The sequence below is a fragment of the Erithacus rubecula genome, assembly GCF_903797595.1.
Source record: "Erithacus rubecula genome assembly, chromosome: 5".
NCBI lineage: Eukaryota > Metazoa > Chordata > Aves > Passeriformes > Muscicapidae > Erithacus > Erithacus rubecula.
Genome location: NC_136687.1, coordinates 30267324 through 30294682, shown reverse-complemented (window position 1 = coordinate 30294682; position 27359 = coordinate 30267324). Strand labels below are relative to the sequence as shown.

At 43.5% G+C, this 27359-nt stretch overlaps 2 protein-coding genes across 2 annotated transcripts in view; both read right to left on the bottom strand.

The window, feature by feature from the left end:
* The window catches only part of ENPP6 (ectonucleotide pyrophosphatase/phosphodiesterase 6), a 30787-nt gene extending 9961 nt beyond the window's left edge, over window positions 1-20826 (bottom strand). Inside the window, exons 1-3 of the mRNA XM_079305661.1 lie at window positions 20441-20826; window positions 10166-10345; window positions 4076-4187 (exon numbers count right to left, since the gene is read on the bottom strand). Of these exons, the coding sequence (XP_079161787.1) occupies window positions 4076-4187; window positions 10166-10345; window positions 20441-20693 (545 nt within the window). The 5' untranslated portion in view covers window positions 20694-20826. The remainder of the gene's footprint in view (window positions 1-4075; window positions 4188-10165; window positions 10346-20440) is intronic.
* CASP3 (caspase 3) overlaps window positions 1-27359 on the bottom strand; it is a 180485-nt gene that overhangs the window by 53157 nt on the left and 99969 nt on the right. The gene's annotated exons all lie outside the window — the stretch shown is intronic.

Below are 27359 nucleotides of genomic sequence, written 5' to 3'. Positions count from 1 at the left end.
AGCCACAAAACCCTGTTTTCTACTTCCAGCCTGTGCTGTCCTACCACCTATTGTGCTGCTGGGCTCATTATTCACAGCCGAGGTCTCCTGAGTTTGCCTGAGACTCCCATCAGAGGAGGTGGAAACTGCCAGGTGCAAGCACAGGCTGGCCCGGCAGTCCTCACTAACCTCTTTGAATTAGGAAGGCAGCCTTCCCTTTAATAACAAAGAAATTCTGATTTCTGTGCTGAATGCCCCTATTAAAAGGATTATGGGAATTAACAGTCAAATGTGCTTTAATTAAAGTTTGGCATTTCTGGCTTTCTCCTGTGTGAGGTCTTTCAAACCACAGAGGTCAACTCAGGATGTGCTCTGCCTTACAAAATACCCAGCAGTATGAACTGGGATAAGATTTTAGAAGGGTTGTTTTTTTTTTTATTCAGAAACACGAGCAAAGGGAACTAAGGTAATCTCAGAATTGCACAAGCTTAGCTGACCACACTTTTCTGCATTGATTGTTCTCAGCCTAATTAGTGGAGATAGTGCACACATCAGTACTTACTTTCATTTTCATGACCACTTTACTGTTCACTGTAAATCTCCCTGACAGAAGTTGTGTGGATAAAATCACAAACCTATACTCATGAAGTTCAAGCACCATCTTTTTGCACTTAATATATGGCAGAGCATGCCATCCATATTACATGCTCTCATCCATATGAAGATCCCTACAAAAATACTTGTTAGTCCAGCATCTCTGATTAAAGACACCTGTGTAGTCAGCATAATGAGTGGGACAGAAGAGGCAAAATCAGAGGAGAGGGACTGAGTGAATGAATTAGGGTTTGTCATTTGCATTTTTCAGTGTGTAGAAGGCCTCAGAGGAACAGTTCTGTGAGAAGCTGAAGATGTCTGCTGTGGTGGGAATTTCTCCACTGCTGGCCCTGCAGAACAGTATTGTTCCTCACCCTTCATGGTTTTAAAATAATTTAAATGAAGAGGCCCTCCCGTCTCCCCAGTTTCATTTTAAGCATTACTTTCCATCTGTATTAGGCATAAATTATTTTCTAAAATTTAACCCTGTAATTTATCTATTGCATACCCAGTCATTGCACCTACTGAAATAGTTCTCTTCTGCTGCAGTGCCTGTATGAGCTACTTAAACTAATTTATGTCTTCTCAAGTAAGTAAGTAAATTATCATTTTGATCAAGATAGTAGCTAAGAAAGAAAAAAAAAGTGATCTTATTTAGGCTGTGGTGACATTTCTCAGTGAGGGCTCAGTGCTGTAAGGAAGAATATTTAATTACTTCAGTGGGACAAGCTCCAGCAATGCAGCATGCTTAGGAGTTTGCAGGATTTGGTACAGCACATCTGGAGTTTGACTTTGTTTCCACTTTTGCCTGTTTTCTAAGGAAAAAAGGGGTTTTCTAAGTTTTCTAAGAAAACTCTTATCATGGCTTTCACGAGAGAAGTATTCTGTCCCTGTAAATGTTAGTCCTGTCTTCTTCCATCACCAGCAACTTTCCAAATAAATGACTTAAAAGAGATTACTGAATAAAGTGGACTGCATTGATGGCAATACCAAAAAGGATTTTATATTCTATCAGCAACACTTTGCAAGTATGATGCAAACTTCATGACACCTCTCCATGAAGGTAGGTAGATTACAACAGCCCTTAAGCTAAAGTTGTTGAAAAGATGCAAGGGAGGTTTTAGTTTTACTTGTCAGAAACAGAATTTTGACTTTGTTTTGAATATTCTTGGTCCAAATAGTGGTCTTGAAGCACCTGTTTGAAGAGACTGGAGAATATTGCTGAAGGATGATTTCTTTTGGTTGTAAGAAAAGCTCAGAAGCTCCCTGATGAATTAGGTACTTCTCTACTCTGGAGTCCCTACCAGATTTGCTAATGGTGGGAGCCCAAGTGGAGTTCTTTAACCACTAATACCTGCCATTAGGGCTACTGAGCAAGGCACTGCTACAGACAACAGACTGCCCTTGCCACAGGCTGTTTTCTCACATGTAGCTAAGGACAGTCTCAGCCTAATGGGCTTTTCCAATTATCTGGGGTGTGGAAAGGAAACACTTCATTTGCCAGCCTTTGAACAGCTTCAAAAGTCAAAACCACTTGCAAAAGATATAGATGACAAGCTCAAGACTCTTCTACTTGGAGATGCTAAATCCTGCTAAATGAATATGCTTATAATAAAAGCATTTCAGAGGCTTTACTTCTTATGGGCTGGCTCAGCAGCATGGAACTTCCTCTTCTAAATCTTAAAAAAATAAACAAAGAGGATGGATGATAGAAAGAATAAGGAAAGCCTGCCAGATTTTTAATCTGTTCATTCTCTACCTCCCCTCTTACTTTAAGTCCCTGCAGTATTTATGCCCAAACCTCTTTATTAATTTTATCTAAGATCATTCCTTTTTCCTGTTTCCTGCCTTGTTGGAGACAGGGAGCTTAGTTTAAAGAACTCAGGAAGAAATTCACCAGGGATGGTGTGTAAACAGACACCAGACACAGGACCTCCTGCAGTGCTGGGATGATCTGTAGGATTTGGACACTTCAAAAGACTGTAGCTGTTATTTATGGCAGACATCTGGTGGCAGGGATTTGCACTTTTCTTGAAATCATCAGCTTTCATCTCTTACAAGTCATTCCACCAACACTGTTGTGTCCCTTTCCTTTTCCACTGCAGAGACCAACAGGCAGCCTTGTGGCTTGGACTGAATTAGCTATTGAAACTCTCCAGCTACCCAAAATAACAGCTTGAAGGACTGGTACTTTTAACATTTTATGCCTCATTTTTAACCATAGTCATGATTACAAAGCTGGAAAACACTGCTGAGAAGCCTTATACATTGTGCTTCACAGAAACCAGGCAAGAAGCTTCAAGTATGTCTTGACCCATCCCAAAATGATACCAAAACAAAAAGCTTTCTGTAGTTATTCTGGGTTTCCACCAGAAGTCAGAAACAATGTCTGTATTATATCTTCCATTCCCTTTATTATTCACTGAATTAAAAGTATTGCAAAAGCTCCATAAAACCCTCCTATGGCACATATGACTTCCTCATGTCACATGCAGGTAACTTTCTGTAATCTAAATAATTTCAGGATAAAATCTCTCCCATGGCCTCAGACACCTTCTGTCTAAGCCCATGCTGCAAACAACATTTGTGAGCACCTGTGCAGCAGGACCCAGTGTGCAGTTGGGAGCAACACCTCCAACAGCAGTCTCATCATTTTGGAGCCTTCACTTCAAGAAAAATCAACACTCAGCATTGAATAGAAAACTTTTTGGATTCAAATTGCTATGGCAGTTTCAAGTACTAAAGTAGAAGGTCTTCCTAAGATTAATTATGGAACCAACAAGCCTTTAAAAGGAGGAGCTCAGTTATAGCCAAAATAAGGCATTAGTTCTGAATGTGGTGGTAAAATCTTCCCTGATATTACACCTTTGTGGAATTTATTTGGATGAGAGATTTGTTTGTTTGGATGAGAGATGGTGGAACTTGAAATCTGGGTCTGGAACATACATTTTTCCTAGGTTTTCTGAGAGATATATTCCCATCAGCTGGTTGTTGTAGATCCCTTCCAACTGAACTTTTCTATTCTACTCTATTCTGTACTCATATTTGCACAAACTGAATGCCCTCTCCAAAAATATTTTGCTTAAGATGTTCTAAAATGAAGAAAAAGCCAAAGCATTGGTCTCATAAACAAGTGACTGGAGCTCAATTTCAGAATTTCCAAACTGCCTTTCTAAATACAAGCATTTCAAAGCCTTTTCTTGCAGGTCAGTGAACAGACATGCACAGGCTCATCCTGAAGTTGCTTGAAACAGCAAATTAAAAGCAGTAAGTCAGTATGTCTCCTCCTTGTTGCAGCCTACACAGAAACAGAGGAGCACATCTTTCCCTCCACTCTTAATGTAAGGCCTATTTCTGTTACGGTCTTGTTTCTATGATGGTACTACAAAGCAGTGGTGGCCCTCATCTTCCTACCTGGAAGCCCAACCTGAAAATCTCTCTGATAGTAAATCCAAATACCTAGAGAGAGGAAACCCTGCTCTGCAAAAGCCTAGTGACATACCACAGAGACTCGAGGGCGTCGCTGATGGCGTCCGCGAAGTTTTTGTCTGTTGGGACACTGAAGTACTCGCGGCAGTAACTTGGTCTGACTCCAAGGATTTCGACCTCGCAACCTAGAAGCAAAAAGTGTGGTAAGCTCTGCTATTTCACCTTGACCGCAGACCCCACACCCTAGTGTCCAAGTTCAGGTCTGTAAATTCCCTGTGACATTACTTACTGTGTGATTGGCAAGGGAAAAGGGGAGAGAGATTGGTTTGACAAGTGCTTGTAGCAAACTGTGCATTGGATCCTTTTATGTGCCTCTCTAAAAGGAAGGTCTCTGTGTGACCTTCCCACAATAAAATGCTTGATTCCCTCGTGGCAGACCATTTCCACCTAAATCACCAGCTTGTTTATATTTTAACTTCTGTGGCCATATAGCCTCATTTCCAGGATTCCAACATAAAGGATTTAGGTATTGTTCTCTGGAAGTTCAGCAAATACTTTCCAGTTAGACACACTGTATCTTACATTGCAATATCCTCTATAAACCGTATTTTATTATGTGATACAGACTCTCCACTATTATATCTGTTTCCCAGGAGGTCTTATTAAAACAGTGTAAACCAATTAACTCTTGGTAACTTGCAGCCTTCCTTGCAAAATAAAGTCTGTTTTGTGGCCTAAAAATTTATAGCAACAAATCCTACAGGAGAACATGGCCCTGAACATAGAAAAACATGTTTTTATGAGGTTTCTTTGCCCTTTTGCTCTCCAGTTACTATGCTGCTGAACAATATTAATATTTAAAAGAAGCATGCTTCCAGAAACACTGGATTAAGGCAAATTATCGTTCCAGAACCCCAGAGTCCTCCCATCACAGTTAGGTATTTTCTGATGTATTCATGGGGCACAAGGAGGAATCAAAACCAAACCCCCCCCACCTTGTGCAAAATGGCCTCTGTATACAGCAACACAGTCTGGTCAAAAAGGCAACTCTCAGCCAAAGCCTGAATCTGGGTCCCTCTGCTTCTCCTTTGGGAGGAAAGTGATAGGCATTAAGGACTGTCATAAGTTGACTTGTTGCTTGGGGCATGAGAAGGAAGTGTAAGCACAGAGAGGGTCCTCGAGCAAGCAGAACTACTATCAGAGGTGATTTACAGTGGTTTGCTTACTGGGACCTCAATAAAGAGAATTTGTCAGTCTTGCATCTCAGGTCCCACAAGCTCACGTCACTGAGGTGCAGTACTGGGACACAGGGAAAAGCACACTGCTTGCAGGACAAGCTGGCTAGGGTCTTCTGATGTGATGGTTCGGGAGTACCATGAAAAATTAGAAAAACTTCAATGTTTAAGCTTAGGAAACTTTTAAAATCCTCACTTATTTGCAGAAAGCCAGACAAGTCAGATGAAAATGATCCTTTCCAAAAGTTAAAAGCACACAAGACAGATTCAATCTCTTCGCCTGTGGTAGCAACTCTCATGTCTCCACACGCTTTGTGGGTTTCAAGGGACCCCATCTATTATGATTAATTCATTATTTGCAATAATGAACATCAAATGTCGTCAACTGTTTTACTTTCATGTAAAAACACATTTGCCAACTCTTGAACTTATATCTATTTTTTATTTCTATTAAAATTGTGGGATGGTGCCTACTTTTCATTCTTTCCCTGTTGCCCCAAACATATGATTTATTCTTCTACTTTCTGCATGAAGATACTTTTGTGTTTGTCTCTCCACCGTGATCCACCATGATGTACCATGATCCACCATGGCAGTGGACTGCAGCCTGGATAAACAGCCAGCAGATTACTTGACAAGAACTGACTGTCTAGATCATCCCACAATAAAACTTCTATATATTTGCTCACAGCATCCCTAAGAAATTACACTGTGCAACAGAGATGGGTCCAAGCTGAATCTTAACCAAATGTTAAATTTTTTACAGAAAAATGTATTCCATTAATGGCCCAAAGTCATATCCAGGAGGTCTCCTTCCCTGAGGGCACAGAGCTCCAGTCTTTTGCTAGAGGTGATGCAGTAGTCCTCTGTGGGCTTTGCTAGTATTTCAGAACTGAATTGGAACTTTGGAGCCAGTTTCTTCTTTCATACTTGAGTCTGGCTCAAGATTGTCTCCAAAACCAGGCAAGAAGTTAAGAATGCATTTGGAAAGTCATTAGAAATGCCTTGTGTTTTACTTCAGGTGGATGACTGCTCATAGCCAGTGACTAATATGATCATTTTTCATCTTTTTTCTTCCGATACTGACATCAGATTGTAATTTTCTCAAATAACATTCCTCAGAATTACTCATGAGATAATTTTAACTGGGTGCATTAACCTCTTGGGGATCTGGGATATTTTAGTTGCTGAGATATCTTTGATATTTCTAGGTTGTCAAATGGTAAGCATGACGTAAAAGACCTACAGGGTAGCAGCAATTAGAAATAACTTTGACCATGAAACAGTGGTCTTCAAGCATGCTGTTAATTGAAAGTACCATCAGAAATTCAAGATGCTTAGACCCAAGAGTCTTTTTTTTTTAGCCTCTGTGATGAATAGAACTTAGAGGTTTTTAATGTTAAGGCTTGTTACAAGTCCAAAGTACTGTCCATGAAGACCCTTTAATATTTAAATTTCATTTTGGTAGAGGACAGGACAGATGGTAAATTTTCTCTTTTAGATATTATGGGAAAGAAAATTTAAACAGATTTGGAGCCAGCCAAAGGCAATGCTAAGTTTTTCTTGGTTAAACTACAAATAGTTAAGCTGTATTTACTAAGATGCAATGCTAGAGACCTTTGCATAGCTTTGTATTATGCTAAACCTTTATTTAAAAACCTGAACTACTGGAGCAGGAATAAGGACTTCTTTCAGAGTGATATATAGGCCCCTCTTTATCCATCTGACATGAAGACCTGAATCTCTGCCAGCTTTATATTACATTTCTAAACATTTCTGTAACAGTTGGACACTTTATGTCATAACAGAAAATTGTGAAAACTTTCCAGACTAGCTGTATGGTCTGGTAAATATTGTGCTTAAATGGCAAAAGTTGAGTTTAGAGTCTTTTTTCTTTCCTCCTGTGTCTCTCATTTCAGTGTTTACAGAAGTTGGCACTGCACTTCAGCTGAAGTAGTTGCAGAGGCTGCTGGAAAACGATGGAGCTTGAGCATCTGGGATGATGCCACTTACTGGGCTGAGGGTGAGGATCACTCCAAAGCTTTGACCTCAGTGGTACTGCCAGGATGCTCTTGCACTCCTCTGGGCATTCTCCACCTGCTGGAGCAGCAGTGCTTCAGACAGGCAACCTGGGTGTGAGGCTGCACCTTTCACCCCATGCACATCATGGAGAAAGGAGAAAAGTGCCCCTACGAGCCAAGGCCTTATGTTTTGGCAGAAGTGGTGTTTGGGACCCCCACTATGGTGATAGTTTGGCTCCTCTGCTTCTAGAGTCAAGAGATGCCTTCTGCCCATGAGTTGCCTTTGCTGGGTTTATGTTAGGCTCACAGATAAAGTTGTGTGATTGTTGTTTGCATCTGAGCTCTCCTGTTCTGCATTCCTGTGTGCTGAGGTCTGGATTTTATTTCTTTAGGCAGCAACTACATATGAGAGAGGAACATAGGGAAGAAAATGAAGCAGCAGATTTTGGGTTCAGACTTTGCAAAGCTTGGAACTGGCTCTGAGGAGGAAATGGCACTGGTAAAAGTTAATCCTGGGTATCAGCACTCTGGCATTTCCAATGCATTTCAGCTATGGTTCATTGATCTTGTTTGTCTTTACTGCTGGCTAAAGAGAAAACAGCATCTTTCAGAACAAAGTGGGATGAATTTGGCTATATATTATAATTACTTTTAAGAGTTTCCCAAAATTTTCCTATTAGACTCTTTATCATAACTGCAAGGTTCATTACTAAGCAGCAGTGTATCCTTAAGTTGGAAAGCTAATCACTAATAGCAGATCATATGCAGTGCAGATGCCTGTAGGACCTCTACACACCTTGGTTAACAATTCTTGGGGTTTTATTTGGTATCACTCCCCATTCAAATGGCTTGTTACAAATTTAAGGTTTAAAATGATAGATCCAGAATTTTTAGAAAGGATTTTGTCCTTACTATGGAACAAGAAAATGGTTTTTAAAAATCATATAGGAAAAATGTAAAAATGCTTTTTGTTGCATTTGAAGTGACTTCTGTTCACCCCAGTTATACCTGGTGTCCTACTGCAGCCAACAGCCTTGTGCTTTAGTTCAGTAGCTCCATATTTCACTGTACTTCCTGTGTCTGACCCTGTATGACCAACGTGTCCTTTGAAACCATGAGTACCCTTAAAACAAACATGTGCTTCAGCTTTTGCTGAACCGAAGCACACATGGCTTTGTCAAAGTTCAGCCATCACAGTTAAATAATTAAAGACAGACAGAGGTACATATTACAGTCCACACAGCTAAAATGCCAGATCCATGCAAAAATTTCCCCTCTGTGCTGTAAGAGAGTTCAGTGCTTACACTTGGGAGTGTAAGCACTGGAAAAAGGGGGGTTCTTTTTTTCCTTGCAATTCTCCACTAGCAATAGCAGGCAGAGTGAAGGATAAGCATTTATGTACATATATATATACATATACATATATAGTACATATATATACATATATATACATATAATACATATATAAACACCTCATATGTTTTCTCCCTGGGAAGCACTGCTCCAAGGGCAACATGAAGGAGCTAGGTAAAGTCCAAAGGCACTTAATGGAAAATGATACTGGTTTTTTGGATTTCAGCAGCTCTCTGTAGGCTGTTACATCTATTCAGTACATAATTATACCTATTGAGAGCAATTACAATAAGAGTTAAAAATGAATAGTCTACAAAAAGAGATATTTTTGTAAATTTTTAGAAGAATTCCTACATTCTTGTGTAATTTCTATATCCTACTAATTTCCTTGCTATTAGATCACTTGAGACATCTTCAGTAGGAAGCAGCATTTTTTCAGGGCTCATGTAAACTCTTTGATTGCCTCTGAGTCCATAAGGAAATATTGTCACCCTCAGATGTTTTTGCTCTTCAGTACTGTAGAAACACTCTGGATGGCTTTTCAGTGTTTCCCATCTCGGTTCACTCTTTCTTCCCATTCCTTAGAAGCGTGGGCCCTTTGCCAGGACACCATTAGCCACATTGCATGGAAAGGCTGTGGCCAGGCACATGTGCATTGGGATGCAGAGATGAGCTGGCCAGGAGCCCATGGTGTGAGTCAGCTGCCACTGTCCTGCTGGCACTGGCTGTATTCAGTGCAGCTCTTCTAACAGCTCTCTCGCTTGCACATTGAGAATATCTGCAGACTGCTTAGGGTAGGTAGCAGTTAGAAGGTAAAAAATTTGAGAATCTGGGTGCTTTGCAAAGAATTTGGTCTGGCTGCTCAGCTGGAACATCTATTTCAATGTGAGTCCCTAAAAGTGTAGCCTAAGGGGATACAATACTTCTGTTTGTTAAAAAGGACTCATTATTACACACTCCTAGTCATTCCAGTGGTCCAATATCTAACAAATGAGGAACAGAAAGGCCAAGTCCCTCCAAATGAATGGCTCAGACTCAGAGCAACTGGGACCACAGATGAATTAACAATGAAGGACGACCAGAGGACAAGGATGCTTTGCTTTCAGCTGGATTTTCTTGTCCCCACAGAGGAGACCATCTTCAGCTCTCAGCTACTGATTTCCAGACTAAAACCAAAGAAGCATTGGGGGAGGGTGGTTACTGTTTAACTTTGATTGGACCGTGAACCATTCATGGAGCAACCACTCAGCATAGCAGAAGTTACAGGTGGGCAAGAGTAACAAGCAGTTGATGGAGGAGAGGATACTCTTCAAGCCAGCACCCTTCTAAAGCTAGCATTTAGTGAAAAGCTGCCTCTAGTGACACTTCACTCTTCTCCTTTCTAAGCATATGCAAATTATCATGACTGAAGAAAAGCTAATTCATTTCTATGTCTGGTTAGTAAAGCACATAAAATTCCTATCTATGTTTCAGAACAGTATTAGAGAACCATTCCTACAGTATATGGGGTGCTCAGATGTCAAGATGAATTGCAGCAATTTTTCACATACTGACCTGGCCAGTAGTACATGGAGACGTTCTTTTTAGCTTTCATCATTGTGACCCACAAAGGCTCTGATCCATTCCACCAGAGCGGCAGCAGGCTTTCTTTATTCACACCAATATCAAAAGATACATTTGCCTTCTGGTCCCACATGTAGTTTCCAGTCATCTGATGGACCTCGCAGTGGCGACCTTTGAGAGTGAAGAAAAAAGTACAATCAGATTGGTGTTCTTCTGCTACTACTGGATCATCCAACAAATCAGCTGAAAAGCCCTGTCTTGAATTCCAGGATCTCTTACCTTGCAACCACTCATAAAATCTCCCTGTCTTAGCTTTTACTGAGGTGCTCCAGTTTGCTTAATAAACCTCTCAGTTCAGACACCCCAAAGTTAGTTGCTGAAGCTTGTCAGTCCCCTGTGTTCCTTTCACAATCAATGGATAAGACGAGTCACATCTAAAAAGCAATTCATCCCACCTTAGGACAGCATCTCAGGTATCTGGAGGTGCATATGCTCTCAATTATTGGTAGAGAAAGATCACAGCCTTTTGTCAGCTTCAGGCAGCCAAATTTTAGACAGCTGAGGCCAGAACAAACAAACCTCACACCCCATGTCCTGCTCAACATTTCGAAGCCAGCCCCACACACAAATTATGTCAGCAGCAGCCCACGAGTGCCACATGTTTGGCTGGCTCCTGGCTCTTTCTCCACACCCAACACCTGCCAAGCCATTCTAAGGTACCCATCAGCACTCACAACCAGAGGGCTGTGGGAAGCAAGCTGTGAGCAGAAGGTGATAAGAGCACAATCTAGAAACATAGAACAAAGATTGAGAAACTTGCATTTCCTCATCTTTATCCATAAGGCACACTGTTTTTCTGCAAACAGGCAAAAACTAGGCAAACGTATTTATATGTTATTTTTATTTTCCATAATTCTTTTCTTTTTCTTGCAATGTTCATGCTTTGTTCTTGGTTGTGGCCACAGCAATAGTTTCATTAGACATGTTCAGGCCTCTTAATGTATCCTGAGGGACCCTTGGGCAACTTCATATTGCAAGAAACTAGTATATAATAACTGAGAGATATCTTCCACTTCTTGTAATTGTCAGAAGAGAAGATGCTATATTTTAATAATTATTCTGAAGATGAATTAACAGAAATTGAAAAGGAAATTTGAAGAATAAGTTGTACTGGAAGTTCCTCATTTACATATCTTAAAAAGCAATGACTGAAGAATGTGATAGACACTGTCCTCATTAGCTGGTTAGTCATGTTATTGCAGGGATCCAGATAACAGGGTTTGATTATTTTGAGCCTGAGCATGGTGATCAGAACCAAAATAACCTTGGCATTATTGTTCTAAAAAGACATCATTTCAAGCAGAGGACTCTGTATACTTTGGGTGCATGTGATCTTGTAATGGATTTTGAATTCTCCTTCCCTACTAAAAAATATTTCAATTATGCAGAACATTTCCTCCTTCCCAGAGGAAAAAAGTGGGTCCAGTTTTTGGCAGTCACTATTTATCATACTAACCCAAACAGGTTTAATATAGTACTGGTGGACTGGATGGGCAGTAGCATGTTCTCTTAAGGCTGCCAACTACTCTCTTTTCTGTAAGCGTCAAAAGGGATAAAAGGACATCTTCACAGAGCATCAAGAATGCAGCCCTACAAATTACAGGACAACCTCAGCTTCTTAAGGTCAATGTATTCCTAAGCATCTATCAACCTGATAAACTGCAGCAGGCAATTTGTGCCAGCCTGGGAAACCTACAGGCCAGTGCTGAAGCTCTATCAGTGTGAAACCTGCATATTAGGTATCTATATGATGTGTTGTGTAGTCTTCATATAGCATCAATGAGCTCTAGCTGCTACTGATCTTATAGGACTTAAGGTCTAATGTCTGTTTGTCCACATTTTTAAGGAAGAAATTGGAGACTGTTCTTTGTAGCATTGTTGGGAAGTTTAATTAACTGTTTTAGCTAATACAGAGGATCGTGTTCTGTTCTCCACATTAGATTAGTTCAATTTTCTATGGACTCCAAATCCTTTCTTTACTATTGAAAAAGAGGTCTAGAAGACTATAAGGCATCTATTTTCATTGCAGACATCCCTGGTTCACAGGGTCAAAAAAGAAGCTCAGATGAGCAACAGATCAAAAGACATGACCATTAAATGTCAATTTTGTTTGCTTATCTGAGGCCTGTGTCTCAGAAAGACCCTAGATCTCCTTGGAAGACATCAATAATCAACCAATTAATCTCTTCCTTGGGTTCCTCCTCCCAATTTCAGTTGCTTCTACTGATTTGTCATCAGTAAACACTGCTGAAAAACATGCCTGATCTCTAATTTTATTTTTGACCTTTGTTAATCTTCAAACATGGCTATTCTTAGCTTTGCTCACTAGATTAAAAAGCCCTGGAATAACTGGCATTTCTTCCCCCTCCCTCCCAGGATACTCATGCACAAAATTAAGGGCATTTCTCAAGTTTCTTTGGGTCACCTGTCCAACCCTTTTGCCTTTTATCCCATTTTCTCCAGCCTAAAAGAATTACCTTTGGTGTGCTTCTTTTGAATCACTATCAAAATAGCAACATGGTGTTAGAGAGTCACCATAACATTCCAAATTTGTTATTTCTTCCATTACTGCAGTTTTCCTCTGTAATCAAATGTTATCTTAAGAATTTAAAAAATAGAAACAGAGCAGAAAACAATTTCAGCATACAGATGTCACTATTTAAACTCACTGTAATTGTAGTAAAAATCTCTCCTTCCTCAAGCAACAGAGGAAAACAAAGAGGGTATAGTTCCCAAGAATATGATAACTGCTGTATCCTTCTGGAGGAGAGCCAGCAAAAGCATTTGCAAGTCTGCATGCTAGAGCTTACTTGGACACTACACTTCATACAGCATTTGTCTAAAGCATGTCTCCAGGCACTTTCGTCAGCATTCAAATGAATCTCTGCAAAACAAAGAGGAAATTTAAAAAACTAGCAAAGCACACAGCACTTGGCCACCCACAGCAGCAGCAGCAGCACAGTAATGCTGAGTGCTGTGTACTCTGCACTGGCTGTGTGTGAGATCCAGAAACCAGAGTGTGTGCTCCTGGGGCATTTGCCATCTCTGCACTGAGGAAATCAGATTTATCAGAGAACCCACAGTGTGTGTTAGCCGATTTGGCAAAGGTACCATAGTCTGATGGTGAAAATGTACTCTGCAATATTATATATATTGCATTATATATATGCCTTGCCACTGTGGTGAGATCTTTCCTCTCATGTCCCACCTAGATGTCCCCACTCTCTGGAAGGTGACAAGAGTTGGGCAGCAGATGCAAACACAGGCTGCCACAGGGCTATACAGTCTGGAGAAGAGTTAAGTTCCTCCATGAAAACAGCTGGATGACTTGCCTTGGGAAATGCTCTGCTCTGCTCATGCTGCCTCCTATAAGGATGAAGAAAGCAGGACTCAAAAGCCACCAGCACTATATTCTTGTTCTGGAGCAGAGATAGCAGTTCTGTCCCCAGGAACAGAGCTTTGATATATGCCCTGCTCTACTGCTCCCCTGCTGGCTCTCACCTGCTCTGCTTTGATGGTAAAGACCACAGGGTCAAAACAAAACCTATGTGCTAAACCCTAAGTAGCCTGGAGAAGGCCAGAGCTCATGAGAAGTCTGGGGAGAATGCTGGCCTGGGCAAAGTGGCCCTGCCATCTGCAGACCCCCAGATAAAAACAGAACTTGCATGATGTGCATGGACAATTCATATTCCAAAGGAGTTTTCTGGCAAAGTCTCTCCAAATTTTTATGACCTCTAATATCAGACAGACCAAAAGCATGAACACCTCAGCCTGCATCAGGCAAGACTTTACAATTCAAGTAGGTTCACATCAAAAAGCACAGAAAAAAATCTCTGCTATACACAGCATTATTTTTTTTCCCTAAAGGGGATTCATTTAGTAAGACCTTGAAACTCTTAATTCAATGTTTTCATCATGGGCCCAGGGCTGGGATGTACAAAAATCATCCAGCTGAGGTTTTGCAGATGCTTTCTTGTATGGGAAGTCAGGTCTTGTGTCCCTGAAGAGCCAGGACTCCGAGCTGTTGATTGTTCTCCTGAATTGTGATGGGCTCAGGGACCACTCTGGGAACCCTGAACCCCCAGAGCTGGGTGTGGCTCAAGGGCACTGAAGCTACAAGCACCTAACAGAACAGAATGGACAAAGCTGCAGACTGCACTATCAGACAGAGTATGAGCTTCTGGCAGTGACTTCAGCCCTGGGCTAAGAAATACCTGGATATGTGAACGTCTACTTAGCTAACAGCTGGTAATAGCTACACTAGTTGTGAGCTGTGAGATTGTAGCTAGTAAGAAGAAAAAACTCTGTATTTCAATTTGTAGCAGCATTGTGAATTTGTGTTAGATAAAACTTTCTGTTCTACATTGTAGAAGTGTTTCCATTTTTTTAACTGGTAGAAAGCAAACAGATTTTTGCAATATTTTGTGTGTGAAAGAGAAAAATCTTGACGCTTGGCATTGCAGCCTTTCTGCAGGTGGTGAGTAAATAAAGTGAGAGGAAAAATGTGAAAATGAAAATCCTGCTGGTTCCCACTATCTTTTCCAGCCTGTTCTTGCTGGGATAGTACCCTTTCCCTGCCAGTTAACAGTATTACCACAGACTTATTCACTCTCTTTTGCTTCCCAACACAGTTTTAGAAATGGAAAGCTAATGAATCCAAGAAAAGGAAGAGGCTTGATTTCAGAGCTGTATGTCACAAACAGAACCTTTTAAATCACTGCTGCTGCTGGCATCTGTAGCTGTTTGAGAGGACCAAAAAGAAAAAATAATTTTCCCTTGTCACTCATCCTGCACTTTGTATTCTTACGGATATTTTCTAAGCTTGGACAGTGAAGTAGAGATAGTTTTATTTCATGTGTATGTAATAAACTTCCCTGTTGTACTCCTATCCTTCCAGTTTTTATGCCTCAGAAAACATGCAGGTATTGCTTACAAAGTTAAGAACTTGCTTAACTGCTGAGCAGATATTGTCAGCATCATTTCTCCAGGCTGGAGACAGGATGTCATTAACTGTGCAGCAGGAAAGAGGCATCCACTAGAACCATCACCAGGCTGGGCTTCCTTCAGGTACTGAGTGGAAGGAGCCTGGAGCTGCTGTGCTTTTGATCAGGAAAACACTCACAGTGAACAGTAAATATACTTTTATGTGTGCACATCACCCAGATTCCAGAGGATTCTAGGGTTGGGATCCCAAAGGATATTTTCTCACAGAAAACATGGAATAAATGGGGTACTGTGTATGTTTTTGATTTGCTGTGCTCTGGGGTGAATAGATGTAGACTTTGTTAGACTTTGGCATCATCCACCAAAGCCCCTGAGCAGTTAAATGTGCCAACATCGAGGGTGAGGAGTGAATGGAAGATTGTTGAAACATGGAAGATGGGTGCAATCTTCAGTCTGGCAGAGTGGACCTTGATGTCACCTATCCATGGATGCTCTGCCAGGTCACCCTGTTCCTTACTGCTATACAGAGGAGGAGGTGATGCATATGTAGGGATGAGCTGCAGTGGCTGAGAAAACACCACACACCACCCCATATTTTAGACAAGCCCCAAACACACCATCACTGTGTTACAGTGAGTCTGGGACACCCCTGCAAAGACCACAGCCCTCACTCTGGGAGCAGGAGTTTGAAATGCCCTCTGGTCTACCTTCTCCACCAACCCTCAAGCTTCAGGGGACCTCACAGCCCCTCTACCACTTATTCAAGATCAAGTCCTGTCCAAAGAGGCACATGGAGGCTCCTTACTGGCTCCTCTGCAAGCAGTTCCCCAGCCATCTCTGCAATCAGGAGTTCCCTTTGCTCCCATGGAGGCCAAGTGAAATATATCTCTTGGATGTGGGCTGCAACAGCTGACCAGGCAGCTGGCACATTCACATGGAATGCCTGCCAGAAGGACTTCATTTCTAGTTATGATCTTGGAAAAGAAATGTTTTCTGGATTTCTATCTCCGATGAGATACTGTTTGTTCATGTTTATGCTGGCTGGAAATGTTAGGTGCCCCAAGAGCTCTCAGCTGGGGAAGACTTCAGGAGAGCTGGGCTGCAGGGAGTCCTTCATTACCCCTCCAACACCTGCAGGCTGTTGTGTAAGGGAGACCCAGCCAGAGCACGAGCAGCTTTTCTTGACAGATATGGCACAGAGTACTCTAAAGCATGAACTCCTGCTTGCAGTGGTTACAAGGGACACCTCAGACTTTCCACTGGACTTGGCATGAGAGCTCCCTGCAGAGCCAGGCCACAGCAGGGGAAGGGAAAAAATTAAAAACTCCCAGAATAACAAACCGAGGTGGCTTGTGGTCTTAATTCCTTCCTTTCTAAAACAAACAGCACATGGTATGATTAAGGGAGCCTATTTGAATAGATGTATTTGGACTCACTTCTTCCCTCCCATGTCAAGCCCATAAAGATTCCTGCAAAAGTTCTGTCACAGCTGCAACATCTCCTTTTATCTAATTCTCCATTTCATGTTTTTCAGGGCAACAATTGCAATATTATAACTGCACCATGAGAGCCAGGACACCAGGTAGGATTTAGTCTAGCAGCTTAGAAAACAACCCAACCACCTAAAAACAAGTCTTTCTGCCACAGTAGAAGCCAATACTAAGAAACATGGCATAAAGGGAGTTGCTAGAGAAGACTGCTTTTCAAAGAGTTAGATTTTAAGCTAGCACATCCTCGAGCTATCTTGCACAGCACCAGGTTTTTGTGACAAAACAGCTTCTCTGGTTGCTTGTCAGTGAGATCCCTTTGCACCAGGCCTGATTTGGCTTTTGTTTGATGTTTCTTCAAGCAAATAGCAGGTGATGGCAGATGATGCCATGCTCTGGATTGCAGGAAGACTGGAGCTTCATCCCAAACTCTGAATGACTTGATGATTTTACATTTTTCTGTGCTCTGTTTTTCTTTCTCATAGTTCTGGTAGGTGTGTAGGAAAGGAAAAGACCTCTAAGCAGGCTCTGGACTGAGGCTATGTGTGTGACTTGGGGAAGCTCCAGCAAATATCTTCTCACAGGTTAACAGCAACAGCACATATAAGCAGGAAGAGGACCCATGAAGAGCTCCCCCGATAGCCCTGCAGCACTGCATGACCACAGGCAAGTGCTTCCCTTCCAAAATTTATCCTTCTTGTTCACCAGGCTGTGTCCTATTTGTCCTAGGTGTCAGTGCTCACCCAGCACCTTGTCTCTGCAGAAAGGGGTGTGCTTTCATTAGCATATGTTAATTAGTTGCTTTTAGATATGTGACTCTTGGTCAACAGTTATGGTTGCATCTATTGTGTTATAGCTTTGAAAATCTCTGTACATTTGCCATTTTCCATGAATATTAAATTCAGTTGGGCTGCCCTCTTGAAACTGTTGGTGAAGTAAAATATTATGACTAGAAGATCCTACAGATAGGTGGGCAGCTGTGCTGTGTGCCATTGCTTGTGAGCTGCCAGTGCAGAGGAGAGCTGTACTCTGGCTGGGCTGAAGGCTGCACTTTGGCATCTGCACTCATAAGCACTGGGGCTGATGCTGCTGATCTCCATAACCTCTGCCTGAAGGTCTGGGGAGGAGGAAGTGAGTTCATGTTTGAGGAGACTGACCTGTCCCAATGGCGATGGTATCTGAGGGACAGAGTCCACTGTCCTCCTTCAAAGCCACAGAAACGAGGGAGAACTTCTCCCATTTAGTAACAACTCAACTGCTCTGGAGTCCCAAAGAGTCATGGATGTGAGATGAAGGGCAGAAGGGAAAGGCTTTGATCACAAGAGTGAATAGAGGCAGGTCATACACACACAAATTACAACACTTTTATGCACATAAAAGACCTGACAGCTGTTAATGCTCCAGAATGGATGTGGAGCCACAAGGCCTTGTGAATGAGCAGAAAAAGAAGAGACAGGAATATTTATCAAAACAAAAACACAAACAAACCCCCAAAGTGGAATACAATGAACAAGCCAGGGCTGAGAATGTGCAATTTCTTAAACTGATTTAGCTGAAAGATGCCAATATACTATGAAGACAAATACAATATTTTGGAAGTGAAACAGCAATGTAGCACAAAGCATGAAGAATGATTTGTTCCTGGTTTCCCAGAAGGTACTGTGGCAGCATTTAACTCCCAGACACCCCAATCACAAACAGGAATAAAACCAGTTACAGTTGTGTCTGCCTGCAGCAGAGGGGATGGTGAGATGTGATGAAAGCTCCCCCATTCACATACAGCAGCACCAGGGAGACAGCAGCTTGACAGTCCCAAAAGCAGGTCACTATAGCAGGATGCTTGTGTCACCCTGCCATGCTGAATTTTCTCCAAAACCTGTCCTAGCTTTGCAAATTTAATGGATGCAGACTGAATACAGTTTAACACTACATCTCCCACATGCTCTACATTCTTAACCCCACTGTCCCATAAAACCTGCTTTCAGTGGAAATGGCACCATAGCCCCAAAGGGTAAGAACAGTGCAGCTATAGGATTTACCCTGCTGTCATGCCAAGACACAAACATGGGGTTCACTAACACCCCAAGGGCTCAAGGGCAGTCTTGGATCTTCCTCTGGGCAATGTTCATCACCTAAACTTAGTCCTCAATTGGTTCCTGACCTACATAATACTGTGACTCATGTGTTAGAAAGGTGAATTGCTATTTGCAATTAAATTGTATTTGCATTGATATCCTTATCATAATGTCTGGGAGACTTGCAAGAAGAGTTGAGTTTGGTCTCACAGACTACCTTATTGCTTCAGGCTGAGGTGCAGCTCTACTGAAAATATGAAAAGTCCAGTAGTGGTGTTTCATCTCTTAAAACTCTTTCTTTGTGAGTACAAAGTAAGAGGCTTTCAAAACTCTTCAAAAGGCTTATTATAGACTTCACTTTACTTATACATACTTAATAGGAGTGATGACTAAATGCAGTTAGGAGCGAAATGTCACTCACTTTTCTTCTTCTCTTTAACAGCTCCATCCAAAGATAGTTTGCACTTAAGAAGTGTTAGGTCAGTTTGCCTGTGTACACCTAAATGGTCTGGAGTGGAACGCCTCTATTTTCAGTCATGACATTTATTCTGCATTCATATATTCTGCACCAAATAATGAAAAAGAATCAAAATCAACCCTGTGATGCTTTTATACTCCTCTGTTCAGTGATGAGCAAGATGAAAGTGTTTTCCTTGAGAGAGAGGGAAGAAGGGGTTAAGCAGTTTCAAAACAAGCCGGGCACAACTGATGTCAGATCTTTGTCTTACAATGGCATCTATTCGCTTTCCCAGCAAGCAGTATATGAATCACTGGGCACTGCATTGTTCCAAGAATAGTGGAAGATGCCACATATCTTAGGATAATTTTTTTTACTCCTCCTCGTTAGGTGGAAACTCTTGTTTATTCAATAACTCCAGAGAAAAATCCAAGTAGAAATTCCAGGAAAAAAAAAAATCTGTTTTGTTGGGTTTTTTAACCTAATTTTGGCTTCCTTTGTGTCTGTTTCTGAAGGAATTGGCCCATCTCTACCCTTTGTACCTTCCTAATGTCACTGTAATCATGTTCCTCGACATAAGATTAAAAGCAAATCAGCACCATGAAAACTATGACTTTCTCCCAGTTTTCCAAAAGCCTCCCCTGGGCATTCTGAAAAGCTGCAGGGGAGTAAAAGCAAAAATCCTGACTGCTTTTCCATTTGGCAATTTTGAATTATCACAGATATGAGGACTTAGAGCAAAGTTAAGAAAACAGAAAAATGGTTCAAAAAGAAATGTAATGCTGAACTTGCCAAAACAGACCTGCTGACTGAAAATAAGTTCGTAGTGTAGCCATGCTCAGTTCACACACATTTTTATTAAAGCCCCTGAGCTGTGTCTTCATCTTCTAAGTATTCATCTTCCATGCATTCCCAGTTGTTTCTATGTTCTGTGTACACGCAGTATCCCCCATTGGTGCTCTCACCAGGGAGCCCCCGCTGGCCGTGATACTGAGGTGGCAGCAGGTAGGGACCCAGCGACACCTTGGATGAGCAAAAGCGAACTTCAGAAATTAATTCCAGGTGGCATTTCCAAGCTTGGAACATGTTTCAGAGAAACAGTTCTGGGCTGTAATGCAAGAGTGCTTTTAAACTCCCAGCTAAAAGCACGACTTGGGTTATTTTTATATCTTCTTTGGAAGAAAAAGGCACAGGAAGCTGGCAGCTCTGAGAAGCAGCACACTGCAGAAATACAAGTACTCACCCGTCATCAGTGTGTAGTAATTGGGGTAAGAGAGGCTGGGGAAGTCCGGGGTCATATAATCCACCTTCACCCCCATGTTCACGATGTGCCGAAAGCCCGGCAGCCCGTCCAGCTCGCTGTCATCGATGTAGTCGAAGCGGAAGCCGTCGAGCAGGAACACCAGGAGCTTGCGGTGGGCCGAGGAGGCGGCGGGGGGCGGCAGGAGGGCGGCCAGGGCAGCGGCCAGCAGGGCCAGGAGGCTGCGGCTGTCCATGGCAGCGGCAGCGAGGGCAGTGCCGCGGCCCCGGGCCGGAGCTGCACTGCTGTCCCCTCCCGAGGGCTGTGCCGCGGCCCCGGACCGGAGCTGGCACTGCTGTCCCCTCCTGAGGGCAGTGCCGCGGCCCCGGGCCGGAGCTGGCACTGCTGTCCCCTCCCGAGGGCTGTGCCGCGGCCCCGGACCGGAGCTGCACTGCTGTCCCCTCCCGAGGGCAGTGCCGCGGCCCCGGGCCGGAGCTGCACTGCTGTCCCCTCCCGAGGGCTGTGCCGCGGCCCCGGGCCGGAGCTGCACTGCTGTCCCCTCCCGAGGGCTGTGCCGCGGCCCCGGACCGGAGCTGGCACTGCTGTCCCCTCCTGAGGGCAGTGCCCGCGTTAAAGCCGCAGCGCTGCCCCCGCCGGGCGTGGGAGGGCACTGGGTAATTGCGAGCAGATGATTAACCTCTGGCTGAGCGAAGAGCTTGGGGTTCGCAGCTGCAGGAAGAAACGCAGCGATGGGAGCGCTCAGCATAAGAATAGCGGGAGCTGCCAGGACACTCCGCCGGCGCTCTCGAGGCGGTGCGGGCGCGCTGCCCGCTGGCCCCGGCCAGGAGCAGCCCGGCCCCGCAGCGCTCCCACCGCAGAGCAGAGCAGAGCGGAGCCCGCTCCCGGCCAGCCCAGCCCAGCCCAGCTCGGAGCTGGGCTGCAGCCTTTGGAACACAGCCTCACGTCTCCAGCAGCGCGAACGCGGGCTTTCTTCGCATCTCTCCGGCAGTGGCTTCAGACAGGGCCCAGAGTTAGATTAAGACAAAGCATCTCTCCGGCTGGGAAGTGCGGTATGTGCGAGTTGAGGTCCAGTGTTTCGATGGCACGGCGGTAGCGCAGAGCTCCAGCTGAGCAGGCTCACCTCTCTACATGGATGCGAGTCCCTGCAAAGGTCCCTGTCCTCTGTTCCCTCTGTGCTGCCCTGGGACTAATCCTACTCCTTGATGCACCAGCAGAAAAATCTAGCTTAGGCTAGATAATAATTGATACATCTATTTTCTAGCTGATGATATTATTTAGATATGCAGTGCTGGATGGTGCCTAATTTCATATTAAAAACGAAAAAAATTGTTCACATTTTAGTCATGAGTCATCACCAGGTTCTTCTTCACAGAAATGTAACTACACTTCTAATGCAATGCCAACACCTGTTGTACACCACGACTGCACATTACTTGGTTCACTTTAATTCTTTTTCCCAAATAAATTTTTTTCCCCCAAAAAAAAATTACTTGGTTCACTTTAATTCTTCTTCCCAAATTTCCCAAATAATAATTCTTTTTCCCAAATTCATAACATTGTCTAACTGTGGGAAATGCCCTTAGCAGATTTTTCCACCTGGGGAAGGTTGCAATATCTGGCCACCACCCCAGTGTGGGCATCTGAACTTCTCCTTGCTCCTTACAAAGCTTCCCATTGCACATCCAGTTACCTCTTTCCAAATACTGGGCTGATGCAAGCTCAGCAAGACAGCTTTCAGCCCCCTTTGCCCCAAACACTTATTTACATCTTTGCAAACCCCCCTCGTGTCCTGGCTTGCCTTTTGCACAATGTTGTACTGGGTGCTGGTGTCCATGAGCCAGAGCTGTTGTCTGCAGGTCACTGCTCCCAAGACAAGGCTGGAGATGTGCTGTCCATGCCTTCCTCCCTCAGGGCTTCCAGCTCAAGAAAGCAGATGCCCTGTCAGGGAAGGGGTGCTGGGACTTTCTCTAGGAGGCAGTCATTCCAGGAAGGTGGAAGATGATGGAGTAGAAGCCTGCAGCCAAGCAGAACTGCTCAAGCCCTTCAGGAGTCTGTGCTTGTGTTCACCTTCTCAGTAAAATTCCTCACGCTTCCTCCCTATCAGTTGACTACATGAACTCTTCATGGACATCTCTCTCTCTGTCATGTGCCCAGCCACGTTTTTCCCCCTTTTTCTGCACGTACCCCTTTCCCCATTCCCATCTTGGAGTCCAGCACTTGAGACACACTGTCACATCAGTTAAACCTAAGCCAAGGGTTTGGAGAATTTCTATACTCCAGCTCAGGGATCTTTAAAGCAACATAGGAAGCCAGGCATTCAAGGCTTTATCCCTCTTCACATAACATTTGCTTTCAAAGCTTTGCATTGCTAGCTATCATCATCTTGACAACTTTAATTCGATGTTTTGCTTTTTGCTATATTGCTTGGCTGTAGTTAATTTATTTTCTCACAGTGCAGCAGCAGTTTTCTCAGTAAAGGCCAACCCAGGGTCACACAGCTGTGCTGCATCTCCTGTCAGAGACAGCTGAGCCCTGGGGCCATCTATAAAACTTCCTGCCCCTGAGAGGGAAATCTGGATTGTGGTCCCCTGGCATGATAAAAGGTCCTGGTCCCCTGAGCAGACCTTTCCTGGGAGAGCCAGGTGGTACAGGCATGCTCTAGCCTGAACTTTGAATGAGAACACACAAATCCTGCCCTGCTAGGGGAAGCCTGCGTGACCCAGGCACTTGGTCAGTGCTCTGAGAGCGTCCCAGGCTGTGCAAGGCTGCCACTGCCCTGCCTGCAGGGACAAGGCTGCAGCTGCACCCAGGCTGCTGGGCGACGTGACAGCCTGGGCAGCCTGTGGCCACTGCCTGCCTGAGGGATGGCACGTGCTGCATGGCACACCTATGGAGAGCCAGCACTCTTCTCGGGCAGCTCCAGACTCCACAGGGTCTCAGCTGAGGATCTGCCACTTCATCCACCTCCTGAAAGGAATACGTGCATCCTCCTGCTGCCCTTGGCTGGACTTGCAGGATGGGAGGTAACCCTGCAGAACTTGTATTCAGACAGCACTTCTAGTAGTGCTTACTGAGGATTTTCACTGTAGCAAAAACTGTGTTATGGGCTTGGAGCCACCTGTAGTGTCATGTCTTGGCCAAGCCGCTGTGGTAATTTTTTATGTCCATACTTAGATTGAATGAACTCAGAAATATGTCCAGAAATGTTATTATGCACTTCTTGGCAGAGCCATGAGGTCATTCACATTGATGTCTTGGCTTGTCCTCTAATGTGCAGCCTCTGGGCTTAACAGCAGGGCTCAGCAGGAACAGCAGCTGCTGCCCATGAAGGAGTGGCATAATAAAGCAGAGACAGTAAAGTGTCTGAGATGGTCTCTCACCTTGAAAGGATGACCAGGTTTTTGAAGTGATTAGACCAAGAAGCCAAGCTTCCATTACGAGATGGTACATATATGTCTTCTTAATATTTTAAGGCATTAAAAAATGATAATTCCTTTCAAAAGGGTTGCAATCTTTTATTTTACAGCCCCTTATGAGAAAACTCTATCTGAGCTGACAGAGTGGCATGAGCAACAATTGATTCAAGGTACCAGAGCAAAAAGTCTGCCTTAAGAATTGGAGATTTACAGGTTTCCACTCAACAAATAAGAGTAAGGCCTGAGAGAGGTTAAAGGACTAGCAGCCCTGTAACAACGATGCTGTATAATACCAACTTGTGTTTTGACAGACAATCCCCCTGAAGAATGGGACTAGAGCCAAACAGTCTAGCTTGGCAGAGACAGATCCTAGCAATACATTTCATTCATGCCAAGCAATGTTGATTTGCTTTGGTTCACATTCATTTGTAAGCACCCTGTCTGCACAAAGCCCCAGATGGCCGTGGAGACTCCAGCACAACAATATTTTGATACAAATGCTCTTACAAAAGCTAACAGAGCCTGAGTTGATGTCTAGGGACAACAGCCCTCACTACTTAACTGTTGGACAGGGTTTAGGAAGAAGCATGAAAATCCCTCAACTCAAATTGAACATGAGGAGGCACCCCATTAATCCAAAATTGTTTGAGAAAAGATCCTCAACCACTTAGACTGTTCAAGAAATTCCTTGGAAAAACTGCCTCTAGTGTCCTTTAATCTAGCCTCCTTTGTTTTTTTCTCCCAATCCTACAGAAATCACAAACTTGACAATAGAAATGAAAGAAAATTCTCTGGGCTCACACCAATAGTTCAATTTGCCCTGTCAGATATACCAGCCTTCCTGGCAGTGCAACTTTATCTCTGTTCTTAGGTCCAGGAGCATATGCAAGAACAACAGCTGCTAAAATAAAACATTCTTTCTCTTTTCCTCAGTGAACTAGAAAATTTAAGAGGAAAACTTGTCCTTCTTTCTCTTCTGAAAGAAAGATAAGAAATCATAATATCATTCACTGACAGCTTGAAATTCCTTTTCAGTTCCTGTTGTCCTTCACACACAGTAGTAGTAGAGCACTTTGGCCAATACAGCCTGGCTAGTTTGGCTCTTTCTTTTCTGTCATTAGAGAAGAAGGCAGGCCACATCCAGATATAAAAGCCTTGAGCTGCTTGCATTTCTTTGAAGAAGAGGAAGAGGGTTTGTGCCAATCTGAAGTTTTAATTCTGCTGGTCTAATTCTGCTGTTCTTCCTCTTCTCCCCACCAAACCCAAGATAAAAAAGTCACAGATGGTATTAGCCCTTCTGCTGACTTCCACAGAAGACCTCTGACAATATCAGCCCTACGAGCTGACAGTCTTACCTTGGTAGAAGTCATTGGCTGCAGGAGTTGAACTTCAGTTTCTTTGCTCCTGCTGTGTGCATTCTCACAAATGCTTCTGCATGGAGGTGTGCATTAGGCAAGGCATCTGCTGCTTCTTCAGATCTTCCTGGATGATACTTCATGTCAAGTCAGTTATTTCTGTGGTGTGGGGTAGTTCAGTCACAGGAATTCAAGACAGAAGAAGTGGGTTGCTCTTGCTGTCAGCCATGTACAGATGTGTATGATAAAGTCACACACTTGTTAGGTACAGAGCATTTCAAAACCAGAGGCCCCAGCTTTCCTGGAGAAAAGCAGTGATCTTTCACTGTTTCTTGAGGCAAAGTTTTTCCCCAACCTACCTATCTGGTATGAGACTTGCTGTTGGAGTCAGTAAGTTAGGGGTCTCTCTGAATTGTCCAGACAGAAATCAGAGTGTAGGAATAAGTCTTAGAGTGAGTTCTGATGTTTTTAGTGAGTAAAAGGCTTCAGATACCATGGTAGTAGCTTGTGTGCTAACATAGTGATATCTATGCAAACATAGTGATATCTTCAGTAGAGGCTCCAAGCCCACAGTTGTAGACAGGACTTAGACATAATAAAGCTATAGTAAGAATATTGCTTACATTTCTTAAATAGAACTTAATAGAGTGTATGTGTAGTGTTATACATAACCTGGTGTGCTAAGAAACTAGAATTCTAATAGGTTAAAGAGTGATGGTCTGAGCTTGCATCTTAGCTTGTTGGAAAAACCCTATATAACAGTATGTATTTGTTGCTTTTTGCCATTGTGGCTTTTAGCCACTTGCTTTAGCCATTTTGGCTTCTAGCCATTTGCTTGCTGCTGCTGCTTTTGCCATCGCTTGCCATTGCTTTTGCTATTGCCTGCTGAGACTGATGTGCTTTGTAATAAGACGTGCTCTGTAATAAATAACCTTTTTCACTAATAGCTGCTGTGCTTATTTAAGATTACGCAACAAGTAAGAGGCAAGAGCTCAGAGCCTGAGCCTAGAGAGCTCCAAGAGTTGGATGCCTGTAGAGCACCATGGGGTCAGAAAGAACCCCACATCTAATGCCACAACTTGCCTTACTGAAAGCATTCACATGCTGGATAATGAGTACATCAAAGTGGGACAGTGACCACCCTGAGTGACAGCCAGGGGCTGTTTAATGTTCTTTGAAGTGCCTCAATTCAGGCAATTGTGACATTTAGACAGCACCTCTCCAAATCTCTTACTCTATCCTTCACTACAACAGTCACAAGTCATATCAATAACTTTTCTAGTCAAAGAGTATCTCTTGGAGATGAAGAAACTTGATGAACTAGTGGAGACCCCTCAATGGCTCCCAGCTTCCTTGCAAAGAGCTGCATGGGCTTGGTGCATCATTGTCAGCACTGCTCTGTAAATGCTCCCTGGCAATGGTCTCCCTGGGGAACAGGCTGTGCTTTCATTAAGTGTAACTAGAATGAACAAAGAGGGTGGCTCTTCACACTATAGCATTATTTGGGTGTGCAAGTCTCCTTCTCCCTGGGGACCCTGATTGTTAAAAGCATATGTGGGGCAAATTCACAGGAAGAAAGTGCACCCAGTGCTGGTAAATGCAAACAGAACACACTTCAGTCATCCTAGAACTTTATGTTCTTACAGAGAGTGAACAGTAGTGTTTAAGAGTGGCAGAACATTTCAAGTATCCTTTTGCTTGGTATCTCTCTTAACCCAGTGTTACATGATCACTACCCAGACCTCCAAGAACACCTTCTCTTAATGGTTTCTCTTGGGCAGTAATTAGAGCTGACTCTAGCCCACTTCATACAGCTATCTGAACTGCAGGAGAGGAGAGGAGAGGAGAGGAGAGGAGAGGAGAGAGGAGAGGAGGAGAGGAGAGGAGAGAGGAGAGGAGAGGAGAGGAGAGGAGAGGAGAGGAGAGGAGAGGAGAGGAAGGAGAGGAGAGGAGAGGAGAGGAGAGAGAGGAGAGGAGAGGAGAGGAGAGGAGAGGAGAGGAGAGGAGAGGAGAGGAGAGGAGAGGAGAGGAGAGGAGAGGAGAGGAGAGGAGAGGAGAGGAGAGGAGAGGAGAGAGAAGAGAGAAGAGAAGAGGAGACTTGGGGACCAGCAACAGGGGGGATGTATCTCC